The sequence below is a fragment of the Nothoprocta perdicaria genome, unplaced genomic scaffold (assembly GCF_003342845.1).
Source record: "Nothoprocta perdicaria isolate Ctin4 unplaced genomic scaffold, notPer1 scaffold_56, whole genome shotgun sequence".
NCBI lineage: Eukaryota > Metazoa > Chordata > Aves > Tinamiformes > Tinamidae > Nothoprocta > Nothoprocta perdicaria.
The window spans coordinates 1417639-1435922 of NW_020455821.1; the positions used below are offsets into that span (position 1 = coordinate 1417639).

Below are 18284 nucleotides of genomic sequence, written 5' to 3' on the forward strand. Positions count from 1 at the left end.
CAACCTCTGCAGCTACTAATAACTGTTTTGGTCTGTTGGTTTTTGGTAAAACATAGACATGTGAAGAGTGAATCCCCAAATCTTAAAATCCTGTGCTAGAGGCTGCCTCATTAAGAAGTTCTGAATTGTTTTACTGGATTATTTTAGCAGCTTTGGTATTTTTGAGAAAAGCTTCATATTTAAAAAAAAATAGCTATGCCATTTTGTCTTAATTATCTAATAAGATAGCCTTTAAAAGGTGACTTGCAWTTTCTTGTGGGTATACCTCACTTTAGCTCCTCTTTTGGGAGGATTTTTCTTATATTCATGAGTCTGTAAACACTATTCAGTAAAGTCTACCAATAAAAGCTTACTGGTCTTTAGGGTATGAGGAGATAAAATCAAAATTTCAATATATGTCTACAGAAATTTCTTTCATTTACAGGTGTTTTGCACAGTCTTTTAGCATTTAGTACAGAGCATTAGAGTGTTAGCCCTTTCTGAAGACAGRGAAGGGCAAGCCCAGTGAAGTTCACATGTGGATGCTAATCCAGCAGCGTGGTGAATCCTAATCCTACCTTGAATTCCTCCCTGCACTCCAGGCCTTGGGATCCCAGAGCACAGTGATCCTCTGACCCAGCAGGCACTCCGTGATGGCACGGCCTCGTTGCACTGTGTCRCTGAACTGGAACTTGCACGAGTTTGGGTTCAGGAAGTCAGCTGATAAAGGTGGGTTCAGATTCCCACCTGAACCATTTGCACAGCCTTTGTCTGTGGCTCCAAAAGAAAAAAATTACTGTAGCTGCACCATGGGGTGCTCTGACCATTTTTCACCGTTGCATTTTTGGCAGAGCTTCCTTCAATATTGACTGCTCTTTTTTTTTTTTTTTTTTTCCCCTCCTGTTTTGGTTTCCTTAAAAACAGCACTTGGACATTTCTGTTTTCACTTTCCCTCCAAGTTACAGAAACAAGGGGAATCAGTTAGGTGAAGTTAAGTCCATCAGGCTCTAGTTTTCCAGTGACGCCAATACCAACTGATAGAGGAGGTGTGCTCTTAAAGGGCAGTGCAGGTTCTTTTGCAATCACCCTTTTAGTACAAAAGGCAACACAAATTCACAAAAGCACAAATTCAGTTGGGATTCAGCAGGCAAAATAAGCAACTGAAACATGAGCTCAGAATAAGTAAATTTATGAATCAAGCAAGAATTACCTTCTTGCAACAGCACAATTCTAATGTATTATAATGGTGATAGTTATACAATGCAATTTTAAATTTGCATTCTATGTTTCTTTAATTTAGCAGATTTATGAATTCATCTTTAAGCTAATTAAATTAAGATTTCAAACACAGAGCTTACAAAACAAGTTTAAAGTAATATCTACTAWTTCTTGAATACAAGAAAACAAAGTAACTTTAAAAAACACTGTTTTCTTCCATCTGCATACATGTTTTGCTTTTAAGATAATAAATGCAGTAGGACAGACAGTTTAACTATTAGCTATCTAAAAGAAATACAAARAAGACAGATAATTTGATCTTACTGGATAACCACTGGGATCAAAGTGGTGGCAAMTACTTTCCAGGCTTCATTCAACAGACTAGCACCGGAACTCAAGTTAAAGAGCTTAATAAATGGATTTGGAATCAGACCCCTCTTCCAGGCTTAACTGCTTAGGTGAGCTCTGGTCTAAATGTGCTTAAGTGTATGAGTGTGAGCATCACACTAGTCAACAAATTTGCCAATATGTTTTCACTATCACAGTGCTTTATGCAGAGTAGTAGGTAGTAAATAAATGTTTTCCTACCYGGATAGACTGAATGGACTGTAAAGTGCATTATATGCTTTTTTATTGCAAAAAGTGTGAGTAATATTGGATGCACTTAAGTGAATATAAACCTTAACCAATAGTGGGCAGTTGCAGAAACAAGCAAAGCTGTGAGATGAAGTGATTTTTGTTCACAGTGAGCATGTGTGGCTGTATTTATCCCCTTCTAACCAGCCATTCCCGAGCAGTCTGGAGCACATGATGCTGTGCTCTCACCTCGCTCTCTCCTGCTATTTCCCTGCCGGGGGTCAGGGAAGCATCCTTGTGGCACGCCGTGCCAGTCCAGCATCCGCGCCAGGATCCRCTGCCCATGCAGCCCCAGCGAGCAAAGCACATGCATCCTTCAGTCAGCAGTTTTTAACTTTTATTTTTCCCCCCCAATTTGTAGGTCTTCAAAATTTTGCAGTGGGGATGAGAAAGAGCAAATTGATGTCTTGGCTGTTTTAGGTAACATCTGTGGAATTTCAGTTCAAGGTATTTGCAGATTACAGACTGCAAACAAATAGACTCTTTCTTCTCTGCCAGCTGTTCAGTGCTAACTCTCACAAGAGCTATTTATAAACACCACCAGCCTCAACACCTCGTTAGCATGCTGTGACRAGCATTTCTTTTATATCTGCAGACATCTCTTTATTTGGTTGCTTTATCTTGCAAATAATAATAATAAAAAAAAATCACTGGAATGAAATCGGAGAAGGTTTAATCCTAGTTTAAGTGAAAAGAACCAAGACAAGGTGGGGGGGAATATTGGCAAACTGTAGCACTGCCTAAAAATGAAGATAAACGCAAGATAAGCAGCAAGGGAAAAGGATGAAAACCTGCGTTTAGACTTACCTGATGTGGCCAGTTTGAATATTCAGACCTGCATGTCTATAGTTGGTGTCCAGGAGACTATGTAAGGAAATGAGAAATGTGTTCTGACATCTAAGGAAGGATGTCTGCTTGAAATTAGGATATTGTCTTTTTCCYTGTTAGTGCTGTGTAGTTTTGTGTGTGTTGCTGCCTCTGTCGTAGTAATCCGTACTCCTTGGATGGGTTCCTCCAGTCAGACCTTGCTGCCCCTCTCTGTGGAGATTTACCGTGACATTACACTACCTGTTTTCCAGGGGAGCATCAAATACAGTTGTCTTGGCTCAGTGAATCCCAGKGTGCTGCTTAAATACTTTTTATGCAGGGCTGCATATTCTTCATTCCAGCCAAATGAAATATAGCAACTTCCAGAAGGAAACAGGGCACCCATTTTGTGGTAGTAACAGCTCTGTGCTCAGTGAGACCCTCTGCTGTATTTCACAGCTGAAATACCTTTGCAAGGACCTGCAAAGCGTAACTTAGACGTGCTGATATTTGATGTCTTGTATTTGATTGGTGTGACTGAATATAATTGTAGGTATCTTGGCCAATGAAAAAAAGGCCATTGTAAGAAATAAAATCCCCCCGTTTTGGTCTGTATCTGCTAGATGACATCCAGCTTCCTGGAAAACGTTCTGAGTGTATGTCCAACAACAGGAACTTGTTACAGGATCCAAATGTTCTTCTAGTTGCTTAATGTTGACCAAAATCCATAGTACTGAGTTTTTCCATGACAGGGAAAACACTTTCAATGAGAAAAAACTTTGTCATGGTTTTCCTGATACAAAGAATGAGGTTGGTACAAAAAAAAAGTTTATGCAGGTGTAGAGAAACACATAATAATATAGTGCAACTGGATGAAAAAAAAAATCCACTTTATAACACTCTGAGAAACTGAAAATAGATACCACATTTTTGTTGTAATTTAACTATTCTGTCTGGAATAATATGTGGAAGTGATGGAAAGGATGGAATTACTCAAATTTCCAATGTGAAATAGTATATAGGTAAATTTCTTTCATGTAAATGCTGTCATTCCTAGCCAGTGCACCAGCATGTTTCTAAAGCACAGAACTACTGTCTACCTTTTAGCATCCAATCTAGTCAAATTTTGCTTAGAGGGAATATTTATGAATCTGTCCTTTTATGTGTCCCTGTCTTAGTCTGTTTTTCCATACCCATAGCTGCCTTCTCAATGGACTTGTTCAAATAACAGCATGTCTCTTGAAAACATACTTAAAGAGAGGCAGTTACTTTATCAAAGAGATGAATCTTCCCTACTCGCTGAAGAAAGAGAACGGGACAAAATGGTCCATGAAAAAAATAGCAAGTAGAGGGGTCCTCATTTATCTCTCTCTTTCTCCAGTCAAGAAAAAGTCAGGTTGATTTTAACTCTTTTATTGGAGTCCAGATATTTCTAGGGAAAGATATTTGTGGCAGTTTAATTTCCTGTCTTGCTAGGAGCATTGCTGAATGAAAGAACAAAGCAAAGTCACAGCCCTAACTCTGTGAGTTCCTGCAAACTTAAAGCAACCTTGTCCAAAAGGAATTCCAGAAATCCTATTAAAGTTGTAAGAGTGTCAAAAGGGCAATAAAACTGAGAATGCATACATGGGGCAACTGATACAGCTGATGAGTTAGCCTTATTGGGGTTGCCCTCACTTCTGCATGAATCTCACAGCTTTTTGGTGACAGCTGTCAAAACCTTCCATATAGAAATATGCATATGCTGAAACATCATTGGGGTTTATTCTTCTTCATCCAGCAGTTTTTGTTGAAAATGGTAAGTAGAGATAACTATATAGAAATAACTATAACTAAAATAGATATAACTGTAACTAAAATAGAAATAACTATTAGTCTGTCACGCATACATCCTGAGAAATGCCTTGGATGCCCATCAGAAGTCACTATGACTTCCTCACATTGTGTATCAATTCATGTATATGAGTTTGCTTAACTCATCAATATTGAATTGTTCTTTATTTAGTCTCTCCTAGTTAGTTTTCTTTTAGTTTTTTGTTTTCTATTAAAAATCCAGCTTTACAAATGTGGACACCGGTAGCATTAAGTGGCAATTAGTTTGACAACTGAGCCAAGCCACCACAGCAGAGTTTCAGCTGCAAAGACCCTTACTTCATTTTTACGTTTCGTATGCATTGAGATGAGACTCAGACCGAAGTAAAAGAATCTGAGCTAGTATGATCTACCTCAAATGCCCCCCAAAAACAAGTCATATTTTGATAACTGTATTCAATTTTGATAACTGATATTCAGTGCCATTTGAGAAAATGACATTTAGTGGCGTCTTTAAAAGATTAAACAAAGAGTAATGGAGACAGAGATCTGAAAGATTGAAATCCATCTCTTMTTTTGGAAGTTCTAAATCCTGTGTTGATTAGCTTCCCTAGGAGATTGGAGTGCTTAGATAATGCAGGAAGGCATTCACAGAATGCTGCCTGATCTGCTAGACTCGCCAAGTCCTTTCATCTCTGACTTTCTGCAGCAGTATTCACACGGATGTGACCAAGTCCTAACAGAGTCAARCTTCTTAGCACATATTTTACTACTTGACCCTGTTAGAATTTGTAGCTGTTCATTCTCACACATCACACTTGTGGAGGCTTAATATGCTGTCTTGCTCAGGTTGTATCCAAGCATGCATGAGGCTCAGGCACAGAGAAAGTGACAGTCCTCCCTTCTCCACAGCGCAGAGCATTCACCCAAGTTGCGGGAAGGCAAATCCAGGACACTTCCCAAAGAATGGGAATTCACACCCCTTACACTCAGTAGGCCTTCAAGTGTTCCAAGATGAGCTCTCTCATTTATATGCATGTTGACAATAAGGTGCTCGTTACCTTATAGACCAGAATTTCACTACCATAGGTGGCAGAAGAGAGTTGTATTTCTAGGAGGTTCTTCATACAGTGCTAAGCTACTTTTCACTATAGGCAGCCACAGAACTCGGATCTGCAACTTCCTGGAGCTCATTCACCTTGGAAAGCCTGTAATTTTGCACCAGGAACATGCTAAGTAACCATATTCTAAATAGTGATGTATGAGGTGTTTGCAGTTGTGTTGCTGTGAAAGGTTGCCACTGATTAGCTCACCGGAACACARCTCTCTGACTCTATTCAGTTCAAGTGTGAGGATTAATTGCAATTTGAAGTTTTTTAGTGCTGGTCTGAGCAAGATTATGTGAAAAGGAAGCTTGGTAATTATCAGGGCAATGTATCAGCCTGTGTAGTGATTAATACAGATAATAAAACCATGATAACTTAGGTCAACCAACCTCATTTAGCTTACAACAAGGGGARGCTGAGTGGTACCTTGTTCAGAGAGAGCTTCCTGCCAAGCCACCATAGAGTTTCTTATGCTTTAAGCAGTCTGGAGACTTAGAGCTCACAGATCAAGAGTCTGTGTTTTGAAAAGAAAAACTTAACGCTGAAAGGACTGACTGCCTCACGTAGGCTTAACTTATGATGGCAATGTAAAATTATACTAGCCATATATAGGCTGGTTAGGAGATGTGACAAGGCTTTGGAAGACTTCTAGCATATGAGGGAAAGAACAGTTCTGAAAGAACAGGGAAACAAAGTTTGGAACAAATTTGGCCGATGAGTTTTGACTGATACTTGAGGAATGGTGAGGGAGGACTGTGCTTTACATATTTATTTATTTACTTTTGTAAATGCAATGTTTTAAAGGGCCTCTATCAGCAAAGCAGTGACAGAGGACTCATTGGAAAACAAAGAACTTTTGATGGGTGAATGAAAATTTTGAGCTAATGGTCAGATGTAACAGTATGAAGTGTTTCCATTGGACTCGTGGTTTACTCAGTTTTAATCATCTAAGGAGGATGATTTTTTTTTTTTTTTTTAGCTAGCTAACTAAAGGAAAAACTCTAGCAGAGTCTACTCATAGTATTGATGAGGTAAGTCGCTGCTGGAGTTGCTGACAATTTTTCTTTCCCAAGGAAATTATTTTACTGTACTTCTACTATATGGTTCTTTTTACTGTATTAGTTGTTAGTATGAAAATAGCACTATTAGCTGAAGTGATTACAAAGTAGTATCATACTTACAGGCTTAGACTGTATTTTCATTATAATAAATGAGGTGTGTGTTATGTATGAGYGGAATACACTAGGAAGATTACACCTGTGCTCACAATTTTGACTTCCTGGTTTAATGCACATAAATCATATTTTGGTCTTGTCTGCAAAGTCTCATCACATCATATTTTCACCTGTCAGAGCATTTTTGCATTATAGGATTTACAGCAGAAAAGTGAGATTGCCACGTAGAGACTGTTCCAGAATTTGGTCTGTTTGTCTTRCCCTGTTCTTTTATTCTTGAATTCTAATTTCATGTGAAGAAAGTAATTTAGGCTTTTATGAAATTGCATCAAAGATTGACTTTATATGGGGTGTAAGTAATTTTGGAATGGGAACATAAGTGTTATGATTTTAATTGGGCTTGCTTTATGCTTGCAGATTTTAATGTATTTGCTTCACAGAGACAAATTGTCTAGTAATGGATCCTGCAGTGTCACCTAATGTACTTTGTTTGTTCTATATCTTGTTGTCTTTGTGTTCAGATAAGCCTTATTAGTTCAGAGACATTTAGTTTGTATAGATTAATAGAATTCAGGAAAGGAATTCTAAAATTAATCTTGAAAGCACATCAGTGTAAGCATCAGGCTTACTTATATGCAGAGAATGTTCTAAGAAAAAGCGTTGCTTTATATTGCTAATAATCAGATGTATATTGTCCTCTAGCTTGTTACAGGGCAAATCCCAACATTGTGTGGTTAGCTTTCTATAAGAAGAATAGGACAGAACTTGATGATCTCGGTTTTACAAAAAAAGCAATAAGAATCCCCTAATGTTTCAATGTCATCCAGTGAGGTGTTGCTTTCTTGGTAGGATAAGAGGTTATTGGGCAGCTGGAGAAGTGTAGAATGGCCTAATCCTCTACTCATCTCTGACATGTGCATATCAATTATTTGTGTGTATTAAATTGCAGGAGGAATTTTAAAAGCAAACAAAAATACAGAGAAGTTTGCCTTCTATTTAAACTGCATGACTGAAAGCAACAATATAATATCTCTTGGATCTCTTCAATCTAGGATTTTTACTTAAAAGTGTTTTTATTTCATAATTTTGTAAATTGAGTTAATTGCAATTTGAGTAAATTCTTACACAGGCAAATGGATAATGCTCTTTCGTATCAAATTACATCAGAATAAATTGTATAAGATAGAATTGGGATTCAATTGATAAACAGTAGTCTTATATATATGGTTAAGATGAATACAGAAATTCAAAAGTGGTCATATTGATCCTATGCACTGCTCTGCTTCAGGCCAGCTCCACRTCAGAATTGTATAGCCATGCAGTGCTTCTGTTAGCACAAACCTGCTGCTGTGCTCGGCTTCCAGTCCAAAGCCCTTACATGCCCATGTAATCTCTTAGCCCCACATTTGGGTATGAATCCTGTGCTGGTGTCATGGCAGGGGGCTAGCCCCAGCAACACCAGATGTCTCTTCTGGAACAAGTATCTAAGATATTCCTAAAGAAAACTGAGAAGGGAACAAAGAAATAACTTGAGGAARACTAGAGATGAGTCAGAAATGCAAAAGTCGGGTGGATGAGCAGTGTGATGGCAGCTGAAATTCAGATACCTTTCAAATGCAAAATGAAATACATCAGAAGGAATAATTTGAACTGCTCGTGCACATTAGTGGGTTCTGAAATAGCAGGAAAGGACATAGGTGTCACTGTGAGCAGCTGAAAAGAAAATTTCTGTTCAACATCCAGCATTAGTCAAAAACCCATGTAAAGATGCCCAGGGAACAGCAGACAGGCGGCCTCTCTTAGAGCATCAGCAGGAAAGGACACTTGGTACTCTGCAGTGTCTGCTCAACACTGTAAGGTGGTAGTGTGTACCTGCCGGTGTTTTGCTGTAGTTGACCATTGAAAATATACAGCACAGGCATCAATAGCATTTAATTATAGGTCTTTGATTTTAGAAGCTTGTTTAGAAGCTTGTTTAGAAGCTTATTAGCTACAATGCAATAACACAATCTGTGATTATGTAAAAGTGTCTAGATTCAATGGCCTCCTGAATTTATATACAGAAAGGTGGATCTTTTTATTATTATAAATCTATAAAAATATTAATGTTTTCAAATAAAAAAAAAAAAAGATGCAGGTTGGGGAAAGAGAGACAAGCTGTAATTCTGATTCATTTCCGAGGAACAACAAGTCATGATTTTGAGTGCTACAAGTCTATGAACAATCAAGCTCCTTACTGTAAGTTTTGAGAGTTGTATTCCTGTAGCTGGAGAGGCTGAACTGGATATGGCAAACCTAGAAAAGGGAGAGGTTGGGTACAAGGGATAATAAAACATGCAAGCATCTAGAAAAGGTCACAAGACTTTGATTTTAGTCATTTTTATTTTAGCAGAATTCTCGTAAGGGCAGTTTTCATCACTGGAAGACAGGAGGGAAGTTCACCCTCCTCTGACCACTCTTCAGGTTTCCTGGCTTGGCAGCCTTGGGAAGAAGCATTATGGCCTGGTTGCTCATTTTATAATCTCTAGTTTGTAATGCCCTGCAAGCCTTTTCACTTTTGCATTTGCAGCAGATATACCTGGTGATACGTCAGAATTCCTCTCATGCTGAATATATTCATAATGTCTGGTTCATTGTGGTTCGCTAYAGGAGAAATTAAAACAGTTCTACCAAGACAGTCTTGGTAGGATGTGGCTTTTGAAGGATCAAGGACATCTTGGGAGCCCCCCCAAAAAAAAACATGTTAAAGGTTAAAAGACAAATCCAAACGTCCAACTTCAAAATTCAAATGAAGCAAAACATGTGGAAACAGTAGACTAACAAGTATTTAAAAACAAACTCCAAAACAAACCTGGGAACACAGTCACAGTAATATTCCAGCTGAAATAATTATCCAAAACTTTACTGTATCTGATTAATTAAGTCTCCAATTACCAAATGCATCAGAGTACTAAAAGCCTCAAATTGCACAAAATCATCACTGTAATTCTGTCACACTCCCCACTCAACTGCAAAAGGGTTTGCATTTGATTCAAACACCGTAGTCCACAATCAGCTAAGCTTACAAGCTGTGTGGACTATTGAGATTTTTTTTAATTTCCTATATTAGAAATTGATGATTTTTCTTTTCCTGGTTCACAGAACCTGAAGCGTGTGGCAGAGACGTGGATGGATGAGTTTGCAGAATACATCTACCAGCGGCGGCCCGAGTACAGGCATCTCTCAACTGGAGACATCTCTGCCCAGAAGGAGCTTCGCAAGCACCTTAAATGCAAAGATTTCAAGTGGTTCATGGCTGCAGTGGCTTGGGATGTCCCGAAATACTACCCTCCTGTGGAGCCTCCACCTGCTGCCTGGGGGGAGGTGAGGAGCTTACAAATCAGATCAAATTTAAATGAGTCTAACATTTTGCATTACAGAAACTTAAAATTGTGAAATTAGATTTGGATCCTCTGACAAATACTGTAATTAGGGGAGTTCACAGTGATTACAGCAATCCCAGAGACAGTCGTTCAAATAAGAAACTTCCATGTCTTAGGATGTCCCTTTTATAAATCATTAGAATTTTTGTGTGTATAGAGCATAAGATGCAGTTACAATGAAGATAACACAGAACTGAGTACATTTCAGCAATTATTGCATGTTACAAGATTATTTTGAATACTGAGAATCTCATTAACAGGAAGGAGACCTGAAGTCCACACATCCTTTATGCATATCAACTTACATAATTCCTTCTGTTCCTACAAATGCAACTCTCAGGTGCTGCCAGCTATTGCATGGGGAGCTGGTGTTAGGCTTGGTCAGTTTGCTYAAGCCTTCAAGTATAACAAGCAGAATCTGGAGACTTTTATTCATTAAATGCAGCTTTGTGTTCSGTAGGTGCTGTCATGGCTAAGTTGCAATAGCAGCCAAATGTAGTATCTCTTTAGAGGGATACAGGGAGGGATGCACAGGGAAAAGGAAGCAAGTATCTCATTCAAGAGCACAGGGTCAGCCTACAGGCTGTTGGACAATTCTCAGGTGGTGGTAGAAGTACATTCAGSCCCATCTGAAGAGCAGAACAGTAGCACACCTTACTTGACAGCTCTTGTTTTGTGCAGAAGCAATGAAAACACAAAAGATGMAGAGACATGCCATGCTATATAGGCATGCTGAGAAATCATAGTGGCCTTTAACACCTAGGAACTATAGTTGTTGGAATCCAGCTTAAAGGTGACAAGTAGAAGGCTTTTTCCTCTTGATTCATTAAGATTTATAGAGAAGCTTTTACTTTTTTAATGTATTTTACTGCTTTAGAAAAAAGAAACAGGAATATCTTTATTGCCAGTTCTGAGCTCGTCTGATTTTGTTGGAGAYGTTCTTGAAGCTCTCAGTGAATTAGCTTTCATGCTAAAACCAAAGAATGAACTTGAAACTTTAACCAAAAGTTTTGGTAAGCCTCCTCAGATCCCTACATATGCCTGTAGTTAAGAATCACCCACGCAGGGGGTCTCTAGACACTGTGGGATTCCTTTACTGTCCTCCAGAATTTCATAGAAAAGGCAAATTACCTCACTGCCACTTTTTAAAAGCAACCTCCTGGGGTAGCAGTCCTTGATTCCTCTTTGCAAGCTACCAGCTATACAAGTTCAAAGGAAATTCAAGATATATGTGCCTTGCTGTATGCTACTCCTTGGCAATAATGAATTTCCTTTGTTGCTAGTGTTTCTTATATCTTTCATATTGATGTCTATGCTTTATGGGAATTAATTTATACTGGGAGGTAGCCTACATTTATCAGCAGAAGTCAGGCTGGATCTGGGTTGTGTGACTGCTGCTGAGATCCTCTTTTCATCGTCTCCGACATCACACACACACATACCCATCCTTACAGGGCTCTTATCATGAGACATGTAATTTCTCTGGCCAACTGGACAGTTCTTACCCAGGTTTAAGTAATAAATACTGAGATTCAGATACTAATTTTTGCAGAAATAGTAACACAAACTGCATAAATGTTAGACTTTAAAAAGTAAAACATGGATCACAGCAGTGGCATCTAATTTGTTGTTAAAAGGACCTATTGAGTCCTTTGGAAGGAAGTAAAGACCAAAGGCTTTCCGTTTGCTCCAAAATTTATATTCTCTAAAATGACTAGAAATTTCTGTCTTACTGCCATGGTTTTTTCCTGAGACTCTCACATTCCTGTGAAGTTTTAATTAATTTGTTGGCACTTGCAGAGAACTTGAACAAACTTGAAGGTCAATGACTGTCATAATGAGAAGCAGAAAGAGGAAAACAGCCTGTGTGTTATTGCTTTGTAAAAGCTGAGCAGCCCTAGAAACCTTGCTCGCTGTGCCCAGTAAAGCCTGTGCCAAGGCCTTTACATCTGCCTGCCCTTGCCAGTCTGAGAAAGAATAAACAAGGAGGGTACTCGGGCAGTCTTTGGCTGTGGTATTTTGGTACCTAGAGCTAGGAAAAGTGTGTGGTGTAACAGCATGCATCTCAGAAACAGGCTATTCAAAACTCCTTTCTTCTTGCAAGCATGTTTACTGGAAACCTGTCTTCTAAATTTCTTGACAAAACTCTGTTCGTGATGGAAAAGAGGGAAATTTGAAGAACAAAACCCTATCTCCTTCGGTACCATAGGCACGGCCTTATCTCTTGTGCTTGCTTGTGCCTCAGGCCCTTTGTAGGTGGCAGGCAGGGCGACTCCTCAGGATTCAGCTCTGCCTCCCGACCTCTGAAACATGTGCAGGGAGACGATGCCGCGGCGAATGCAGGCAGGTAAAGGTGACTGCAGCTCTGATTTCTGTGGCTGAGCGAGATTACAGTGTCCTCTCTCAACAAGGGACACAATGAAAAATCTCCCTTCGTTTTTGTTCTTATCCCTGCAAAATACTTTTGGAAAGTATGCTACCAGGTGCAAAAGGATAATCATCTCTTTCAGAGGCACAGTGATTTATCTGTAATGTGTATTTGAAATGCTGCTGAAGGCAGTTAAAACAATAGCTGCATTAGGTGAGATTTGGACAGAGAATATTTTCTTAGAAAATATTCCCAAATCTACAGATTGTAGTGCAATGTGCATATATAGCACTGACATCACAGTCTGCAACAATGTCTTTGAAAAATATTTTACAAAAAAATCAGTCATATCATGTCAGTGTTCTAATTTATTTTAGGCTTCATTAGTCCTATAGTSAAGGTCATATGAAAAAACATCTTGTTTTCCTGAGTCAGAAGGGAAATTGGAGCTTAGCTTAGTTTCTTGTTACAGGAACTTGTTCTTCAGTTAGTTACTGTTCAGCAAGTCACTCTGTCACTGCAGCTGTGCTGAGCTGTTGGACCTGAAAATACTTCTTCCTCAATCCAGAACTCACAGATTTTATGAAATATTATGAAATGGCACATTTGAAAGGGGATCAAAGCCTAAGACTCACTAACTTCTCTTTTCATTACTTTTTTCGTTCAAATGTCATCCTCATACCCTTAATGAATCAGCAGAAGCACACCAAGTGTCACAGGTATGAAGTATAGAGCAACATAACTAGCTGTTCCCCAGCCTGTCCAAAATGTGTGCTGTCCAAATCCTTTCATTAGCATCAGTATGACGTTCAATAGCAGTCCCTTGGTTTTTCTGTGTCTAGTATCTGGTGCTACTTGACTTAACGTCAGCTTTTATGGCTCACACAAAGAATGGATACTTTAAAAATTAGTATGTGGCTGGCGACAGGAAAGGTGGCTTGTTTTTCTGTGCTTGGTCTGTAGATTTTGATGATGCTGTGGTTATCTAAGAATATGTCGCTTTACTAAGCAACATACTAAAACTGACTTTAGCTGCTGCTCAAGCAGCAAAAGAAAACCTAAGCAAATATTGCTAATGTCCTCTGGCAGTTACAGCTGCCTTCTTATTTGGGGCACTAAGTCACACTGTATGTATATTATGTAAGTTGGTAGCACCAAGAAGCCTCTCAGGTTRCTGTCTCGTGTTGGTCACCTTAAGGACAGCCATGCACCATCTTTGGATTCATCACTGAAACAGGTGACTTTAATGAACATAAGGCTGTATTTAGATTGTTACACTTGCCCAGTTTTAAAATTTTGACATGGATGGTTTTGTGTGGTGATGTTCATGTAGTGCAGGTCTCAGGTCCCCTGGGTCCATCTCCCTCTGGGATTCACCAGAGCCTCGCTATCCTGTGAGGGTCATAGTTTAGTTGTACAATTATCAAAGACCAAAATTGTTCAGTATAGCCCCTGGGGCCTTTAAAGCTTTGGTTCCCCTCTGAAATTTCCTTTTCAGCCTAAAATAGTGTCCCTTAAAACATGGGGGGAAATTCACTTTGCCTTTGAAGAGTGTTTGAGAGGTAGCTGTGCTTTCTTTACCTTTCAGTATGGAGCGTATGTGTGTCTCACWACACACTGGTATAGTTCCTGTCAAAATGGTCCAAAATCCTAAAATTTATCTTAGCAAGTTGTATCAATAGCCATTAACACACACACCCTTTTATTTTTTCTCAAAAGACCTTTTTTTTTTCTGGCAAGAARATTACAGTGGTAGTCAATGCAACCATTGCTTTCCATTAGCCTAGGTGCTAATGACAAATACTAAGTTTYTGAGAGGAGCAGACTGTCCATGCCTGCATCTGCCATGGGGAGCAGGTTAAATCATGTTTGTGATAGCTTTCTACATAACTCCAACGTTACTTTGATCTGAAGTCCAAGTAACTGCTAGACAGTATGTAAACACTGGTTGGGAAGTCCTTTTTTGTTGTTGTTGTTCTTGTTTTGTTGTTTGTTTTTTTCCCAGATGAATCTGYAAATACAGCTCCACTTCCCTATTTCAGCAGAAATTATGGAATTCAGTGGATWTGTGCCCCAGCTGTGTTGTTGGTGCATGCAGTATGTGTGTTCAGCTGTAGAAAGCTTTCAACATCAACCCAGTGTGGATGGGCAAACGAAAGGAAAAAAAATCAGACACAGGAAGCAAAGTGTATGCCTGAGGTCTGGGGAAAGGGTAGACATGGCAAAAGAGTAAGGAAATGGTGAATGAGAGGAGCTGTAGAAGAATTTTGATGTAGTCAAAAGAAATATCATGTTGAGCCAGGGGGCATGGATGGGAGATGGTAGAAGGAACAGAGAGAGGAGTTAAGAAACTCTCAAAATGTCTAAACCTCAGTGCAAAACAAAACTCAACAAATATAACTCCCTCCAAAATACCTGCGGATATCAGTATGCTTGTGTACATATTATGCTTTMCTAGAGCAGTGGTGGAAGATGCTGTTGCCTTCCACTAGACATGGTCCTCGTGCACCGCATCAGCCAGTGCCGCTCGGTGCCGTCAGTGCTGGGTCAAGCAGAGCACTTGCGTGGTGGAGCACTCACGTGAACGAGGCCATCTCTTCCTGGAGTCCTCACCTCTTCTGCCAAAAAGTCCTTTTCGTACTGATTGACCAACTCAGAGAAACCCAAATAGCTTTCCCATGGATTTCTGACTTACTGCCTTGTTTAAAGCATAGAAGTCAACAGGGGGAATCTCACACGATTGACTTGCCTTTCCCCCAGCTATGTGTCTGCAGCTCTGGAAAGTACCTACATGTCCATCCTGTGGCGTGATCTCCATGTTGATATGCTTTTACTGTGATTATAGGGCCTAGAGTGTTAGTATTTGTGTCCCTAGGTATGTTAGATTGGCAGCTGAATGTGACATACAGATGGAGTGTCCCGTGCTCTTTTGCAGGCTGCTTGGTTCCAAAACAGCCTTTCAAGTCACCGCTAATCAGCCCAGTTAGTCCACACAAACTGCTCAAACACATGCTTTTGCCCCACACTTATCTGCATGTGCACACGATGGCATTTTAGTGAGAACAAGCACGCTGTGTGTGCACRAGTTCAGTGCCCTGCCTCCACGTGTGATAAAACCTTTCTCCTGCTTGTCCCCAATCTCCACAATTGCACAAATASAAGTGCTGGAAACGTGGGTGTACTAGGAGTTCTAGCCTTTTCTTTGCTAGTTGTAACTCATAACCTAAAAAATAGAAATCCRTTGTGCCATGTGGCTGGAGACAATGGAGTTCAAATGAGTATTGATGCATAAATCAAAATAAACCCTCTCCTTGCTGTGCTCCTACTTTCCTTCCTTCTTACATAAAAGGATCCTAGAAAATTTGGAGGCAATATGGTGCTGGTGCTCAGCAGAACATTCCCTGTGGTTCTGGCAACAGCTTGATGGCTCAGTTCAATTTCTAGCGACTGCCAAGGCCACACGCAAATGCCAGAGAACAAAAGCACAGATTTGACTGAAATTTCTGTAATACAAAAAAGAGAAGGGGGGGGAAAAAAAAGAAAAAAAACAACCCAACCCCTCGGCAGCTGAAATGAAGAATAAAGACAACAAAAGGGTGAGTTACCATGTAAGTTCTGTAACCAGAGGACAAATGAACTTGRGGAAACCTTTCAGACATAGAGAGAAGAGCAGGGGAAATAAAGAACACAGGAAACAAATTTCAGCAATGAAGAAGCTAAGCATAACTTCAGTTAAAATATTTTCCAGAAGTGCTTAGGATAAAATTACTGCATAGCCCAAATGAGCAGGAAGAGGATACAGCAATGCCATTGAGGCAAAGTCCTTTAATGACATAAAGGATTCRGTGCAAGTGAATTGGCATTTTACAATTATGGGTCACATAAATATATCCCAAATATTAATGGTAGTTATTAGCCATCTCTGTTTTAATTGGTTCATATGCTTTGAGAACAGAGCTGAAGAGACGTCGTAGTAGCATTTAATTCTGCATCTGGTCGGCAATCTTTATTTATATGTGTAAATCTAGGTGCCCTGAGAAGGGATTCAACTCTCAAATGGTACTTGGAGTAGCTTTTTAACATAAGACTTCAAAATACAAAATCAAAATCTATTCCCCTCATTTTTTCCTGACTCCTCTTTTTCTTTGCAGGATGATATAAAAATGAAGGCAGTGTTGAAGGTGTTGAAAACTGATTACCTTTAATCCGCTTTTCAGTTAGCCTGACTGCCTGTACCGTGGACCTCAGTGCTGGTTGCTGCATCTGGTCCTGCATAGGAAATGCTGGTGTTTGATCTCACCTACAGCATTTTTAATGCATCAGATTAAGAAAAAGCACACAGGCACTGCGCTGGTCTGAGTTTTAGAAGAACACTTCCCTGAGGCGTGATGAAGGCTCAGAGGGTCTTGGAGCCAATTGCTCAAATTGGTAATCATGATCTTTGCCCAGTTTGTTCTTTCTAGGCTGAAAAACCACACTTTATAACACCTTCCATGGAGGTGACTTCTTTTGTTTAATTTTATCCAGTTCCCCTTGCTTTCCCATCTGTCTCAGTCTATCCTAGGGCATCCTGTATAGACTTGATTCCAATCCTCCAGCTTCAGAAAAGAGCACGGTAGCTCTCCCATGTCTTTGACAAGCATGAGGATTGCCACTTTTTGCAATGTTTTGTGCTGTAACGAGAAATCTTTCATCCTTTATTTATTGTGAGGTATACAGGGTTAAAGTGTGGCAGCGTCTACACATTCATGCTCAGTTTCTGTGCATCTCACTGACAGGGAGAGGGTCTTTTTAAGAATATTCTTCATTCTGTAGATGGCTAACGGACTTTTAAGTATTCCACTTAAGGTATTTAAGTCAGGTAATGACAAAAAAAATTGGACATCTTCCTCTTTTCACAAGCACTTGCCGCATCATTCCGTTCTTCCAAAATAATATACACACCAGTGTATACAGCAGGGGTACACAARTGGCATGAGTGATAGTCACCATTTAGTCCCCAGAATGAGATTTCCCTTGGAAGAGTGAGCAGGCTGCTGAGCAGGCACAYGGACAGCACACCGAACCTCTTGGGAAAGAGAGTCTCAGTGCAAACTTATTAAAAACATGTTCATTTTCTGCACGTGAAACACCAGTCTGTGACTTAATTTGCGACAGCGTTATGGTGCTGAAATAAAAACACCATAGCATTAGAAGAGGGTGTGCCTGCCTTTCGATAAATACTGCTCCCACGTCCGAGAGAAACTCAAACAGAAGTCATTTCCTCCCTGTACGCTTGATCTCGCTTGCTCTGATAGGAGAAGAAAAGCAGTCGCACTGAACTTTGAACTTCCCAGACTTCTCTTAGCTTCCCTGCGTGAAAAGTGTTTCTTCCAGAGCTGTGCTCCATTTGATGAGCAGAATATTTCAAACTTTGCTGCTTTTAAAACTGGTTCCAAAAAATAAAAATAAATGAATAGCTCACTTCAGGATGTGGCTCTATGCCGTGAAAAAGCCCCACCAGTTTTACTGAACTGACGGTGAGTCTCAAACCCTTCCMTATCTGACTCAAATAAGAGAAAGCTAAATTCCTCACAACTCCTAATGTTAGAAGCTGTGTTTTGCAGCCTGGTTTAACGTGAAATGTTGCTGCTTGGTTTTGCAGATCCGAAACGTGGCAGCCAATCTCTGTGTGGACAGTAAACATGGAGCCACAGGGACTGAGCTGAGACTAGACATTTGTGTGAAGGATGGCTCAGAACGGACATGGTCACACGAACAG

General features: G+C 39.8%; 1 protein-coding gene across 1 annotated transcript in view; it reads left to right on the top strand.

Moving 5' to 3' along the window:
* GALNTL6 (polypeptide N-acetylgalactosaminyltransferase like 6) overlaps nucleotides 1-18284 on the top strand; it is a 387334-nt gene that overhangs the window by 354818 nt on the left and 14232 nt on the right. The window contains exons 9-10 of the mRNA XM_026048637.1: nucleotides 9875-10096; nucleotides 18168-18284. Coding sequence (XP_025904422.1) covers nucleotides 9875-10096; nucleotides 18168-18284 — 339 coding nt within the window. The remainder of the gene's footprint in view (nucleotides 1-9874; nucleotides 10097-18167) is intronic.